General features: G+C 42.3%; 2 protein-coding genes across 3 annotated transcripts; both read right to left on the bottom strand.

The window, feature by feature from the left end:
• Positions 1–6,602: 6,602 nt before the first annotated feature.
• On the bottom strand, positions 6,603–8,912 carry LOC133123424 (growth hormone secretagogue receptor type 1-like). Its single transcript, XM_061233889.1, has 3 exons — positions 8,607–8,912; positions 7,434–7,899; positions 6,603–6,922 (listed from the first exon to the last, which is right to left on the bottom strand). Exons 1-3 carry the CDS (start codon positions 8,910–8,912, stop codon positions 6,603–6,605), a joined length of 1,092 nt encoding a protein of 363 aa, XP_061089873.1.
• A 1,510-nt stretch (positions 8,913–10,422) lies between these two features.
• On the bottom strand, positions 10,423–14,320 carry ppp1r35 (protein phosphatase 1, regulatory subunit 35). 2 transcript variants are annotated; one of them, XM_061236471.1, is made up of 6 exons: positions 14,069–14,320; positions 13,247–13,471; positions 12,716–12,863; positions 11,895–12,149; positions 11,490–11,623; positions 10,423–11,372 (listed from the first exon to the last, which is right to left on the bottom strand). In XM_061236471.1, exons 2-6 carry the CDS (start codon positions 13,454–13,456, stop codon positions 11,199–11,201), a joined length of 921 nt encoding a protein of 306 aa, XP_061092455.1. In that variant the 5' UTR covers positions 13,457–13,471; positions 14,069–14,320; the 3' UTR covers positions 10,423–11,198. The 2 variants fall into 2 exon arrangements, with proteins under 2 accessions (XP_061092455.1, XP_061092456.1); XM_061236472.1 differs by having other exon boundaries at positions 13,247–13,466.
• Positions 14,321–14,545: the final 225 nt, after the last annotated feature.

Genomic DNA, 14,545 nt, shown 5'->3' with positions numbered 1-14,545 from the left:
GTGGTATTAATCAATGTAAGAAATAAAATAATGTCTTCCTCGAGAGCTTTTCTTCTCTAGTAAACATTGGAGAAAATAATAAGTCATTTGTTTTCTATGAAAATGTCCAGCTATCGACTGCGGAAGTCTTACTGCAGATAAGTTAGCTACTCGCAAGCATTCAAAATAATCAGTTTATACGACGTTCTGTCATTCCTTGGCTTCGCTCGAATGTCTGCCTTGCGCATGTTACCTACCCCAGTGTTTGCAAATAGGCATATGGAATGCGAAGCACATAGAGGTACGGGCATGTAAGGCGAGGCGCCTTAGCTTTAATTCGCATCATTTTTAAATGAATACGTAGGCCACGGAAAATAGCAATTATGTTATTCAGCCGTCATTTGAAATTGGGGTTTAAAGTGTAGTAGTGGGAAAGTAGCTTCCGCTAATGGGCTAATCACATAGCAATTCAGTTTATATACGTTTATATATTTATGGTATGGAAAATTTAGCTAAACCGTCTTGCCACTAGGAAGGAAAAAAATCAAGGCTCGTGCAGTAGCATGCACATGTTTTGTGCGCACGGATTTCCTTAAAGTGCAAAATACGTTGGAAACAAAAGCGACTAAACCATGGGAACTGTTTTTTTTTCTACATTGTATTCTATTGGAATTATTAAAAGTTATTCGTAAAAATGTTTCCGGCAATTGTGACATTCATTCATTCATTCATTCATATTCCATAGGGATTTATTTATGCAAATTATTTTGACCCACCGGGTCAGTTATTACAAATAATAAATAAAAAACCAAGAATGTTCGTGCCCTGTTCTCAAACACAGCTATTTGAGCTGGGTGGGGTACTGGAGAAAGGGAAGAAATAAAAAGGCACGTTTTGGTTTGTGAAACACTGGTAGAAAAAAGTGAGAAGAAAGGGAACAAAAGGAATGGTTTGAATAGCAAAACTAGGTGAAGGTGTAAAGGGAGCACACATCATAGCAGAGGAATGAGGGGGCAGAGGGAGGATGAGACGGAAAGAGAGGCAGGAGGGAGTGAGAGTGATATGCGAAAAGAGGAGTTCCCAGAGCGCAGCAACATGTCACAGCTCAGTGCAGAATACCATGAATGGCAGCCAATGGACTCTTTGTCTCAAGCACAATTTTGATGGTAACATTTTCACAAAAGATTTATGAAGTCTTCCCAAACTACTTTAAATGGACTTGGAGGAATGCAGGTATGTGTATTCACATCCCATGAGACTGTCTTGTTTTCTTTTAAAAATGGTTTAATGTACTTGTTTTGTGTACAGTGTTTCCAATAGATGGCGACAAAATCACTTGAGCCAGGGTTAGTTACAAGTTTACAAACAAATGAAAATATGCACAGTGAGCACTTTATCAGGTAGACCTGCACACCAGCTTGTTAATGCAAATATTTAATTAGCCAATCATGTGGCAGCAAATAAATGCATAAAAGCAAAGAGGTTCAGCTGTTTTTCAGACCAAATGTCAGAATGTCGAAGAAATGCAATCTAAGTGACTTTGACTGTGGAATGATTGTTGGTGCCAGACAGGGTGGTTTGAGTATCTCAGAAACTGATCTCCTGGACTTTGCAGAGAATGGTGCGAAAACAAAAAATATTCAGTGAGCAGCAGTTCTGCAGGCAAAAATGTGTTGTTAATAAGAGAGGTCAGAGGAGAAGGGCCAGACTGGTCAAACCTGACAGGGAGGTGACAGTAATGCAAATAACCATGCATTACAACAGAGCATCACTGAACACACAACTCGTCAAACCTCTTAAGTGGATAGGCTACAAAAGTCTAACAAATACGTAATAAAGTGCTCAGTGGGAGTATTAGGAAATCAGACTGCACTCACTTTACTGGGGGAAGGAAAGGGTGGAAGTGGAGAATCCAGTTTCACAAACAATCAAATGGATTAAAACAGGATTTTACAGGTTAAATGTAATCACGGGCAGATATATATTTGAGAGAATCATCTATCATCTTTTTTTCAAGAATTACATTTTTTAAAATTAGCAACATGTGGTGCAGTGTGTAGAGCAGCCAACCCTTGTGCCATATGTGAGATCCCCAACACGGCACGTCCTGAGCTGTGATCACTTCATTATCTGTCGCTCTCCTCCCGTCAGAATACAGCCAAAAATACATAAAGCATCCAACGGAGGGCACATTTCACACTTCAACCATTGCCCTGTAATAGACTATTTTGAATAACATTCAGACAAAAGGCAGCGATCACTGCCATGTAAATGAAATACTGTGTGTCCACTTTAAATTTCTAATAATTGTATAGTAACACAATGTGTATTAAGTACTTGAGTTAAACCATGTTCACTGCACTATCATGGTCATGCTTTATGGCATTGTTGGCCATTGAGTGGAATGTGAACCTTTTACATTACATTACATGTAATTTATCTGACACTTTTATCCAAAACAACTTAGAGTTGATTTGACTAAACAGGAGACAGTCCCCCCCTGGAGCAATGCGGGGTTAAGGGCCCAACAGCTGCATGGACCTTATTCTGGTTACACCAGGGATCAAACCACCGACATTGTGGGTCCCATTCATGTAGCTTAACCACTAGGCTGCAGGCTGCCCCACCGAAAAAATACTGAAGGAACTGACAGGTGACATGCCTTGTACACTCCTGTCCTTTTTAGGCTATTGCAGCCTGCTGACATAACCACAAATAATTCAATACAGGTTTCAGCAAAATATTAACGTAGTCATTTTTAAGGGTGAGTTGGAACATTGGAATACTTGCTATGCCAGTGACATTTTGCCTTGAGTGAAATGGTCAGAACTGAAATAGAAGAGAATATTTGCAGTCACTAACTGGCAAGGTGCATACATTTTGCTATGAACATCCCCTCTGTAGTAGAGTTGGAAACTAAAATCTGTAAATTTTATATATATAAATTTTAATCATGAAATGTGTAGGGTGATTGAACCGGACTGTGCATACCAACATTGGGTCAGCAAGGTTTGATAAATGCTTGCCCATTGCCCCCGTCATTCTGCTGCCTCAGTGTATTTTTACCAAATCTACTGGGTTGAAATAGTATTATATAAACCTTAGGATTTCCATATCAGTATAATCATGTTTGGTGTTTTTGGAAAGTCGATGTAATGCCGAACAGGTTGGTGTCATTGGTGGTGTGGTACAGTTGGCACTGAGTAAAGATCTTGGAATACCATTAAATAATGAACCATAGGTAATGGAAGTTACCTGTGAGTCAGCAACCAGATACTACAAAGGCTAACTGGGTTTGTTAGACATACAAAGGTAAGGCCTGCAGGACCATTGATGTTGCACAGCACAAAGTATCACTTACTCTCACAATCATCCTACACCCCCTTTTGCTGTAAACTCCAATCAGCTGTGTATCAACTAAATAAGTTCAGCCACATGCAACATTGTCACATTGTGTTTGCATCACAACACATTAACATTTCACAGGAACATTATATGGAATGTATTATAGATGTGACCATGTTAGATTGCATAGGGAAAACAGAATACTTACCTAAACAATCCAGAAAAAATGTTTAAAACTCCTATGTCCTGCACAATAAACATACGGAAAATAAGAAAATAGTTATTAGAATGTAATTACAATATTTTTGAAGTTTCTACATTTTTCTAGGAAAGACACACCCAAAGGTACTTGGTCTCCCAGACCAAATCCCCCAAAATGTAATAAAAGTGAATAAACTTATGAATTTGTTTATAGAGGCAGGGGTGAGAGGTGAGCAGAATGCCCACCTGCATGCACACCTATAGCTCAGCAGGGGGAATTGGCAGGCATGAGGGTGGCTACTGGTAGGCTGGGCGTCACAACGCCTAAAATGAGTGTCTGGTAATCAAAGTGAGAACCTGACTGAGCACACCCACTCCTCCATGGTGACAGCGCTCTCACTGAGCGTTGTGCTGTTCACCGTGACACTGTCAAACCGAAAGGCAATTACCGGCCCCGGGCCCCGCTGAGTTCCCCTGAATCAAGGCCCTGTTATGAATCCCTGGGGAGCAGAGATGGATGTGTGCTTGGAGGGAGAGGAGGGGTGGTGGTGGTGGTGGGGGGGGGGGATCGGTCTGATTCTTTTTCATCCACCAGTGGCCTTCACTCACAGTGGCTCCACCTTCACAATGGCATGACTGCTTACTGTATGTTCTTAACATATCATACATGCCTTAAACATTTCGTTAGGTGATGACAGCACATTTGGCTCACACAACAATCTGATAACTCTCTCTTAAGGTCTCTGTCATTAGATGGAAAGGTGTAGTACCATGTTTTCAGTGATATCCAGTGCAGTCCATACTGTCCATAAGTATTTTGACAGTGGTACAATTTCTGTTCTTTTGGCCCGGTACTCCCAACACATTAGATTTGAAATGAAGCAAACTGTCTCTAATTTGAGGGTATTTACATCCACCGCAGGTAATCCATTTAGGAATTACATCACTTTTTATATAAAGTCCCCTAGGGGACCAAAATTGGACAGTTGGCTTCTCAGCTGTTTCGGATTTGTCAGGTGTACTCAATTACTTGCTTAGTGCAGGTAAAAGAAAGCTTTTAGTATATCCTGTAGGCCAACCAAGGAAAACAACAGCTGTTGATGACAGAAACATTGTGAGATCAGTCAGTGACATCTCAATCAACCTTTCGTAGAATACGTAGAGAGCAGCAATATAGAGGCTATACCACCAATTGGAAGGCAAGACTACAATTGGAAAAGAAGTACAGAAATGAGCCACAAAAGTTTATGGACTGATGAGACCAAGATTAACCTCTACCAAAGTGATGGAAAGGCCAAAGTGTGGAGAACGAAGGATGCAATGGTTTGGTGATGTCAATGGGTCTCAGGCTTGATGCAGTTATTGCAAGCAAGGGATATGCTACCAAATATTAAGTGTTATTTACTTTCATTTACTTAAATACTATCTGTTCCAATATTTTTGCTCACCTAAAAATGCACTGGTCTGATACCAAAGGTGCTATGTTCCAAGTAGTTTAACAGATCTAAATATAAATACCAGGAAATAAAAGCAAATTGAAATTCTGAAATCTGGTCGTGTTCATCTTTTTCATCTCAACCCCAAATGTATTCAGTGTATTGCAAAAACAAAGGAATTGGCCTTGCTGTTCCAATACTTTTGGAGGGGACTGTGATATGATAGTGTGCATGATAGTACTAGAACTAGACTACACATATAATATACACAAAATAATCAAAACACTTAAAAATCGGCATACTGCTCTCCAAAGGCTTCACCTAAAATCATGCTTTTTCTTTTTTTGGGGGGGGAATTAAGATCATGTTTGACCAGATTCACAGCAAATTGTCTGTAGTAAAATATTTCACTATTAAATCAGTAATTGTATCGTAAAGAATAAGCAAATACTTGTCAGATTTATTTGTATATTTAATGATTTGCATTGTGTCATAAAATATCCAAAGTGCTTACATCTGCCATCTGAATTTCAATATTTAACAAATACATAAGTCCCTATTTGTAGTCAGCTCTGGATTCTGGTGCTATAATTTAATGAAATATGATCATAGAATGATATTATATCACCTATTGTTTGACAACCTATGAAAACATTTTAGCCCATTTTGTTATCATTCATGTATCATTCACCAGGAAATCTGACAGCCAGCCAAAGGACATTTTGGTTCAATTCAGTTACTGTTTTGTTAGATCCTGATGCTCTTCCTGGATGACCCTGAAGTAACCTCTTTTGCTCCAGTATGGTGAGAAAAAGAGGATGGGAAGCTGTAAACAAGGGTTGGCTGTGGCAGCTATGGAGATTCATGGGTCAAGCAGGGGGCAGTCAGGAGAAGCCATAGCCAGGGGGAAAGGACATCTTCCTCATCTATTTTTCAGTCTAAGAAGTGTCGGTCAGCGCTCTGTGTATTGTGGCATAAACTCATGCACAAGCAGTGTTTTCACATCATCACACAGTTCCGCTCTGTCACCCTTGTTTTTTGTCCTCTTTCAACTCATTCTTTTCACTCACTCTGACTGCCCACTCTTCTCTGTCATAATAATACAACATTAATAGGCACAATAAAATGATCAAATGAAGTTAAAGCCCTGAAAGTCATTGGGGTATATGCTTTTCAGATTACTAGTTTGGAGCAGCTAGTAGCCCAAGTATGCCCTCTGGAGCGACCGCAGCTCCATTACACCACCCAACAATTTCATCCATTTTAACATTTTTGGTGCAAATCAGCAGAGGCCATATCACACATTTTCAGTGATTTAATCCAGAGAGCCACATGAACCTTTTCTCCTAGCCACTCAAATTAAATTGCAGTAGGCGTTAAAACAGTGACTCTCCCAGAGATTCACAACATCCGTCCTATGCCTTTTCTCCGTACCTCCCAACAACCCCCCCCCCCCCCCCCCTTCCAGTCACTCAGCAGCCCTCTGGCGAAGTGACATGTCCCTGTCTTTCAGGAAGTCCAAGTGACAAACAGCATTGATCCACCTGTATCCCTCTCGCAAGCTCCTAATCCAAAAAAACAACAGGCGCAGACTCCAGGGGAAAAAACGGGATGAATTGAGCCATCCCTCGATCTCCAAAGTCACAGGAAGGTGGATTGGGATTGTGGAGGGGTGAGAGGAGGGAGGTGGGGATGGGGGGAAGGCTGGCCCCTGCCCTGGGGCCCGGCCCCCTGCCCTGGGAGTCCTAGCAGCCCTCGGACGGCGGAGCGGTACCGAGCCGACATGGTATTGTACAGGATGGGGTTTATGGCTGCGCTGAGGTAGAAGAGCACAAAGGAGACCAGGTTGAAGTACTGGCTGATGTAGTACATGTCTGAGCTGGAGCCGTGCGAAACAGAGAAGAGGGTGCGGCCCACGTGGAAGGGGAGCCAGCACAGCACAAAGGCCAGCACTATCACTCCTGCAGAGAGAGAGAGAGAGAGAGAGAGAGAGAGAGAGAGAGAGAGAGAGAGAGAGAGAGAGAGAGAGAGAGAGAGAGAGAGAGAGAGAGAGAGAGAGAGAGAGAGAGAGAGAGAGAGAGAGAGAGAGAGAGGGGAGAGAGGAGGGCAGAGTTAGATGCACTGAGAAAACAGCAGAGGGAGTGGTGATGAAATGAAGATCACACAGCAGAAATAAACAGGCTGGAGAAAATGAGAAAGAGGAGGTATACAGAAATACACAAGCAGTTGTCAGAACTAAGATGAGGGGAGCAGAAGTTGACAATAGAGGGAGAGAAGCACAGTAAAGCCTATGAAGAATAATCTCTTCAAATTTTAAATGTAGTTATTTTTGAATGTACCTGTACTGCTTTACAACCCCTGGAACAAAATTTCCCCCTCCCCTTAGCGGCGCCATTTGGGTTAACCTCTCATTTTACCTACACACCCCACTCACAGCCCCCCCGCCCCAACCCCCCCAGGGCACGACCTCACCCAGCATCTTCACGGTTTTGCGGTTGGCGCGGTCGCGGTTTCCGCGGTGCTGCCGGTGCCACAGCTTGCGAGCAATGAGGCTGTACAGCAGGCTGAGGCAGCAGACGGGCACCAGGAAGTAGAGGTTGGAGAGCCAGGTCATGATGCCGAGCAGGCCAGAGCTGGCTCCGTATTGAGTGCTGCGACACTCGCTCTCCCCGCTCCCGTCCTCCAGCTCCTCCACGCCCACCAGGGCGAAGACGGGCCCGGCGCTGGCCAGCGCCACGGCCCACAGCAGCCCGATCAGCACCTTCACCTTGCCGCGGGTCACCAGGACCTTGGCCCGCAGCGGGAAGCACACGGCCAGGTAGCGCTCCACGCTGAGCGCCGTGATGTGCAGGATGCTGGAGTAGGTGCACACCTCGCTCACAAACTGCGACAGCTTGCAGGCCAGGTCCCCCAGGAGCCAGGGCCGGTACCACCAGAGCTGGGGAAACCAGGGGTGGGGTATGCGCGAATGTACATGTGTGTGTGTTAGTATGTAGTGTTTCAGGATATGGACAGAATGACAGAAATGGATGATGATGCAGAAAAAAGGCAATGCAAAAGGTGGGTACGAGTAGAAAAGTGTTTTGTTACAAATGAAAGAAGAGAAAAAAGATATCTTGTCTGATAAACCATTTCATTTATGTTAGTTATATTGCTGCAGATGCCCTTAAGCAAACATGAACAGGCATGGGAGGAGATAATGGGGCAGGACAAAAAATCTCCAGTATTAATGAACAAGCACGAAAAGGACGTCCCTAGAGACAGTGAAAGGGGAAAAGCACTGTGGGTAAAAAAAGAAATGGAGCCATTACTACTGACCTAGCCAACATTCATGCCATTCTTACCCCATATTGCAAAAATAGATAAAAACTATTACTTATTAAAATTACATTGCCTGCTCTTGACAATAAGACTCTATGGTAATGTTGCTTATTAAAGATCAGCACATGTTAATCATTGAGTTTTCTGTATAACACCTTTATGCTATATTACTCTATGAAAGGTGATAAATACATTTAATGACGTGAAGCACACATTTAAAAAATTGCTGTTTTATGCTTTGTTATAAGTAATGGACAGAGGTGGACAATAGGACAAGGGAACATTAACACATTGAGAGACGGAGCCCATTCCCTTGAGCAGTACCTTGTAGAGGTCGATAGGCATCAGCACGATGATGAAGATATCGGAGAAAGCCATGCTGCACAGGTAAAGGTAGGTTGTGCTGCGCAAGTCAGGCCTCAGTCGGACCACGAGGATGGTCAGCGTGTTGCCCGCCAGTCCCACTACCAGCAGCACCACGCACACCGCCGTCACCAGCGCAAGCTCTGGCGTGCTGAACAGCGCCTCCTGCTGGTAGGAGGGACCCAGCCAATTGTAATCACTGCTGCTGTTGTTGCAGGTGAACCCGCAGCCCCATCCTGAAGCATTCTCACCCACAACTGGGTCCATAGCACAGGCAGCACAGTAACCAGCACAACTGGGACTGCATAAGATGTAGTTTCAGTGAGTTTAATACTGGTAGAGGTTGTGGGGGCACAAAGGAAATGTATGCATTAGTTAATGTATTCACACAAAGGAACAAAGACACAAACAAAAGGTTTTAAGGAAAAAATAATTCTCTGAAATGTTTAATTTATATTTATTTATTATTATTATTGGTATACGTTACGGCATATCCAGCACCCAGTTCAGTACTGTCACTTCATCTGTAGCTAAATGAAAATATTTAGGTGTCCAAGTTTTGAACCGACTTTTAATTTCAAATGTACACCAGGATTACTTTAGCAAGGGTCAGGAATTTCACACAATCAAATATGTCACTATAAGTAAGGCTCTTACAAATAGCCACAACATTCATTACTCACATTTCAGTCACCAATGACTGAAGATGTAATATCAGAAGCTGGTCTTTACGGGATATTCTACCTTCGCAAGAATTTCTCGAAGGTTTTCATATTTACAGGGGTATTAACCTGTCTTCCAAGCGCTAAAAGACTATAGATAAGCAATTGAATCAGAGGTGAATACAAATGCAATCCTGCCAACTTTACACTCATATAGCCATGCTTTTTAAAATTCAGATTCAGTAGTAGGCTGTAGATAAATCCAAATAAACCAATTTTATAAGAAAATATTGTCAAAGAAAGGTATTCATTATACATCACTAAACACATCCAGGTTAAAATTTTACTGCCGGAGAAATGCTCATATATCTTTCACATTAACATTATTTTAAGGTCAAACAACTTAAGCATACAACGGCTGATACTAGGAGTGAACATAGAAAGCATAACGCCCTACAGGCGTGATGGGAGAGCTTTCCAGACAAAGACCAAAGAAAAGAGCGCATGTTCTTACCTGGACTGTGCAACACTGCTGTCCGTCATTTACCCCATGACATCCACCGGCTCCGTTTGAGTGTCTGTTTCACGCTCTCACTTTCATCCCCAGACAGAACAAATTATGCTGGCTGTGTGCCTCTGAGCGCGTTTGTGAGAATGGCTCCTTCTCATCAACCCCCCCCCCCAGAATCAATGAAATCCATGTCACAGAAGGCCTCATTCTTGCCTAATACAATTAAAGATGAAGCCCTAGTCTACACGAGCTCCATTCACATTCTTCGAGCGGGAGTTAATATTTCCATCTTAATTTATTAGCCATACTACTGAACTCGGGGTGTATGGTATTAAGTCTCTCGTTGTAGAGGATGTCTGAAGGTACCTGCTATTTGATGTTTCCTATTCAATCCCTTCAGCTAAATTCAATGAAGATGTAGCAGTACCTTAGAATTGAGGTGTATCTGCTTTTGGATGTGGTACCAATCCATGGTGTATACCCTTCCACACAGAAGAGTATTTGCAAAAGAAAACCTGCAGGGTTATCGGTTACCACACCTTATGTTAACACACCTAGAAGACATAACAACATGAGCTAGACTATTTACACAACAGAAACATACTAAATTGTCTGAACAACTTTATTAACTACCACTCACTTACACACACACAAACACACATTACATACCACATTGTATTGAAGGACACAAGGACACGAAACAGGCTTTTGGCAGAAACAAAAGCACTCAAGGGAAAAGGAATCAGCTGCTGATGACTGATCCTTTGTTACATTTGTGTGCTTTTCCCATCTATAAAGCAACTAAACCAGGCAAATGCTAGTCCATCCCTATTTATAGTTGTACAGCCAACAATGCTGTATACAAGTGGGAATTTACTGTTGTACTGATCGAGAAGAGTTTGTGGTTATATGCACACAAGTGTATAAGTTGACTCCAACAGCATGCTCTAATTTGGTCAGCTGTATTATACAGTTAAGCTTCAATGCACAGCGTTTCATCATCTGCCAAAAAAGAAAAAAGCCTGTTTACAAGAAGTCCGCAAGCTGTTGTTGTCTTCATGCCATCAGTCCTAATAAGTTTCCTTAGATGAATAAATTTTGCTCTGACAGCATCATCTTGCTGCATCAGGATCCTTGCACCAGGAACAGTCAGCACCGGAGTCTTGGTGGATAATATCCCATTCGCCAAAACAGAACCTTCAAATTAACTTCACCTTCCTTAGAAGTAAGCAATAATTTAATAATTATGTCATAATTAGATCAAAATGATATGTTTTGCAGTTGGTTTTACCACGATTTGAACCTTGTCCATTCTGCATTCAAGCATCTTAAATAAAATATCCAGTGGGAGATGTATTTTCTTTGACAGTGCTGTGGGTGTCAGGCCTCCCACTGTCTGTGTCTGTGGTAGAGGTCAAAGGTTGCATTAGCGGGACGTGGCACGGGGCGGGGTCGTGACTGCTGCACTCCGTCTCCTGGGAGCAGTGGAGTCTCTCGTAGCAGCTCCCCAGGGCTGTAGAAGGCAAGAAGGTCAGGGCCCTCTGCTGGACTCTCCTGGAGTTGCACACAGAAATCAAGACTTATGCATCAGATCACATTTTGGTGATGAAACAAATATACAATATTTTAATTAGCTTTAACTGCCTTAAGGAAAGACAGTGATGCCCTGACCTGGTTCTTGCTACTGTGGTTGCTTGGGACCAGCGTCAGCCTATCACGGAGAGCACAGCTGATCAGCTGGTCTTCTGACACACTGATGCTGACGAGTGATTGGTACAGATTCTGAGAGCGAGGGATGTTAACTCCTGAAGGGAATGAGAGGCAAACATTTCATTTTCAGAGAGAGCTGTGGAGATCTCTCCACAGTACCATGCAGCCCACAGCCTCACTAACGGTATTTTAAAACATTTTGGCTTCTTGGCTAAAGTCAGACAAGCTTTATCCCAACATACCATTCACGTCCCTGTACCCTCTAGTACCCTCTCCCTTCACATCCCTATGATCCCAGATCCCTTATGACTTCTGTTTTTGCTTCTCCCTTCCATCACCCATCCACCTCCTCTGCGTCCCTCTCACCCTCGGTCGCTTTGATGGCGATGTTGTTCTTGGTGTGGGTGGATTTCTTCAGCTGCTCTTGTACGGCCTTCCTGGAGTCAAACGCAGCTTCAGCCAGCCCCTCCAGCTCCACCTTAAGCGCGAGCGTAGTGTTCAGCTCCGCACCCTCCCAGGGCACCTCAGACTGAGCCTGAGTCAACACCTCTGACCGCCCATCACAAGGTAATGCCCTTGACTTTGCTTTAGAGTCTTTCCTTTTCTTGTAATTCTTTTTGCCTGTAAAATGTAGGCAAGGAAATGTTTCCATTAAATTCTACATTCAATTAATTGGTACAAAAATATTCCTTGTTCGTTACTGGGAGAATGGTAACGTTCCATCCGTACAATGGTAGTTTTTCCCCTGAGGAATGTGGTTCATGATCATGGTTGCTTATTGACTATCTCACTAAACAGTAAAACACTTTGATTGATGTGAATTGGACCAATAATTATAGAGAAAACAACAAATAACTGCACAACGTCCCTGTGTTCAGAAGGCTGTGTTAGCGCACAGTGGTCTGAACACCAGCATATAAGCCTGCCCGGTTCATAGTCTCTTGTTAGCAACAGCTTCCCCACCACAATGTTACAGTGGAGCACCATTACCATGTCATTGTATGCTGAAATGGATTGCGTCTGTGACTCGTACCAAGTTCTTATGAAGGAAGGAATTTTACTTTACACACACACAAAAACCATCTGTAAGTAATTTTTTCGTTATTCGTCATGAACACGTAGAGTTATGTTAGGTGAAAACAAAACAAAAGAGAAGGTGAATTTTCAGTAATATTTCAAATCTTTGCCTTTGCTTGCAGTTCTGATGGGATGCTGTAGTTCTGAGGGGCTGTAGCTTGACTGGCTAATCACAGTGATGACACCAGGCTCCTCTCCTGATGCTCTAGTTGGGTTGATTTCTAGGGCTTTAGTTCTTGGGCTGACATCAAAACGGACCTAAAGAAAAGTGTGTTTGGAAAGTTAACGGGAGCATAGGACATTTCTGACAAACAACTTACATTTCTATAGCATATAGTAACCATTACAATGCCATGTGTTTTACATGGAATAAAAAAATAACATAATTACAATCTTTAATTTCATCTTTAGTGAAAAGTGTCGTGGAACTTTTTTATTGGTATAAATGATGAGATACCTAAGGGTCGGCCACCAAGGCAACAGTTACAGCAGTCAGCCATTCATTTAGTAACACCCAATGTGTGCTCATTAACAGGGTTACTGTACTTTGAATGCTCTGATACTGTGAATACACATAGAGCACATTTTAGAACGAATACAACTGGTGGGTGTCTAATATTATTGCTTTTTTCACGACTTGCCTGTCTCTGGGCCTGCTTTCCTCCTCGGCCCCTCTTCAGGATCCCTGCCTCTTTACCCACCTTGTCAGGAGTGAGGGTCAGGTCTTTGTCTGGAAGGCTCACAAGCTTATAATATCCCATGGGGGCCGGGGGACATTGAGGAACAGGTTGGCTGTCGGGGTCGGTGCCAGCCGCCAGAAGACATTGCTGTCGTGGGCTCACTTTAGTCATTTTCCCCCCACTTCTCTGACACATACAGAAGACACATATAGCCAATCTACTAAACCAATAACGTTATAAACAGTCACAAATGGCCATACTTTGTTGGACAGCATTACAGGTAGACTAAATTATTTTTCTCATCAATAACATATATTTAGCTGACTATCAAACTTGGCTAATGCTAGCTGGTAACACAGTAACTAGCGTTAAAGAAACCCCAAAAAATAAAGTAATTTGCCAAGTTAGCAAGATGGGTAGCTAGCCAACACAATAACGTAAATGTTCAATTCAGAACCAGAAACAAGATGACTCCCAACAAACGTTAAAAAAGACCAAACTAACTAATGTCAGCGTGCTAACGTTAACATAACTGTGATAATGTTAGCGTAATTAATGTAACAAGTCAGCTAGCTTGGTCTGAAACACAGAGCTGTATAAGAACTTAGTTAACGTTAGCTCTATCACCCAAACTACTAGGCAGCATCAGCATTTTAGCTTGAAGCACATTATCCATTAATGCTTACGTAGCTAAATTACGAGAAAACATTTTCTAAGGAAGGTAGGTAAGTTAGCTAGCTAGCCTATAGTGAGGCTACCTAACGTTAGGATAATCGAACTTACCGTTTGAATATGCAGCGCTCTCCGATGCTAGCTAACTTACTGGCTAAAGCAAATGTCACTGTAACTTAAAAAATAAACACTTTTGAATGTTTTGTTTGCACAATAGTTGTCTGTTAGGTACACCTTTCTCACTTCGCTAACTCTTTGCATTTGAAATTCCCTCTTCTAAAGCCTCCATGTTTTCATTCTCCCGGAACTGCCTTGGCAAGTTAGTTTGTTTCTATGGTTTCAAAAGGCGTCGGTTAACGTTTGATACTGAAGAACCAATCACCAGTTCTGTACTGCACCATATGTTTGTATGCCTATTTATGAAGTTAGAATTAGAGCTAACTTTGGCCTTGGAAAAGATTTACTTGCATATAAAACAAACATGACTTCCACATAAAAAACAAAAACAAAACAATCAACATTGGCCTAATGCCATACCATAAAGTCAGTTTCATTACAATGACAGAAAATAAAATAACATGTAACAAC

Source organism: Conger conger, chromosome 3, assembly GCF_963514075.1.
Source record: "Conger conger chromosome 3, fConCon1.1, whole genome shotgun sequence".
Classification (NCBI taxonomy): Eukaryota; Metazoa; Chordata; class Actinopteri; order Anguilliformes; family Congridae; genus Conger; species Conger conger.
The sequence above is the reverse complement of the archived record's forward strand: the minus strand, read 5'-3'. Positions and strand labels throughout refer to the sequence as shown.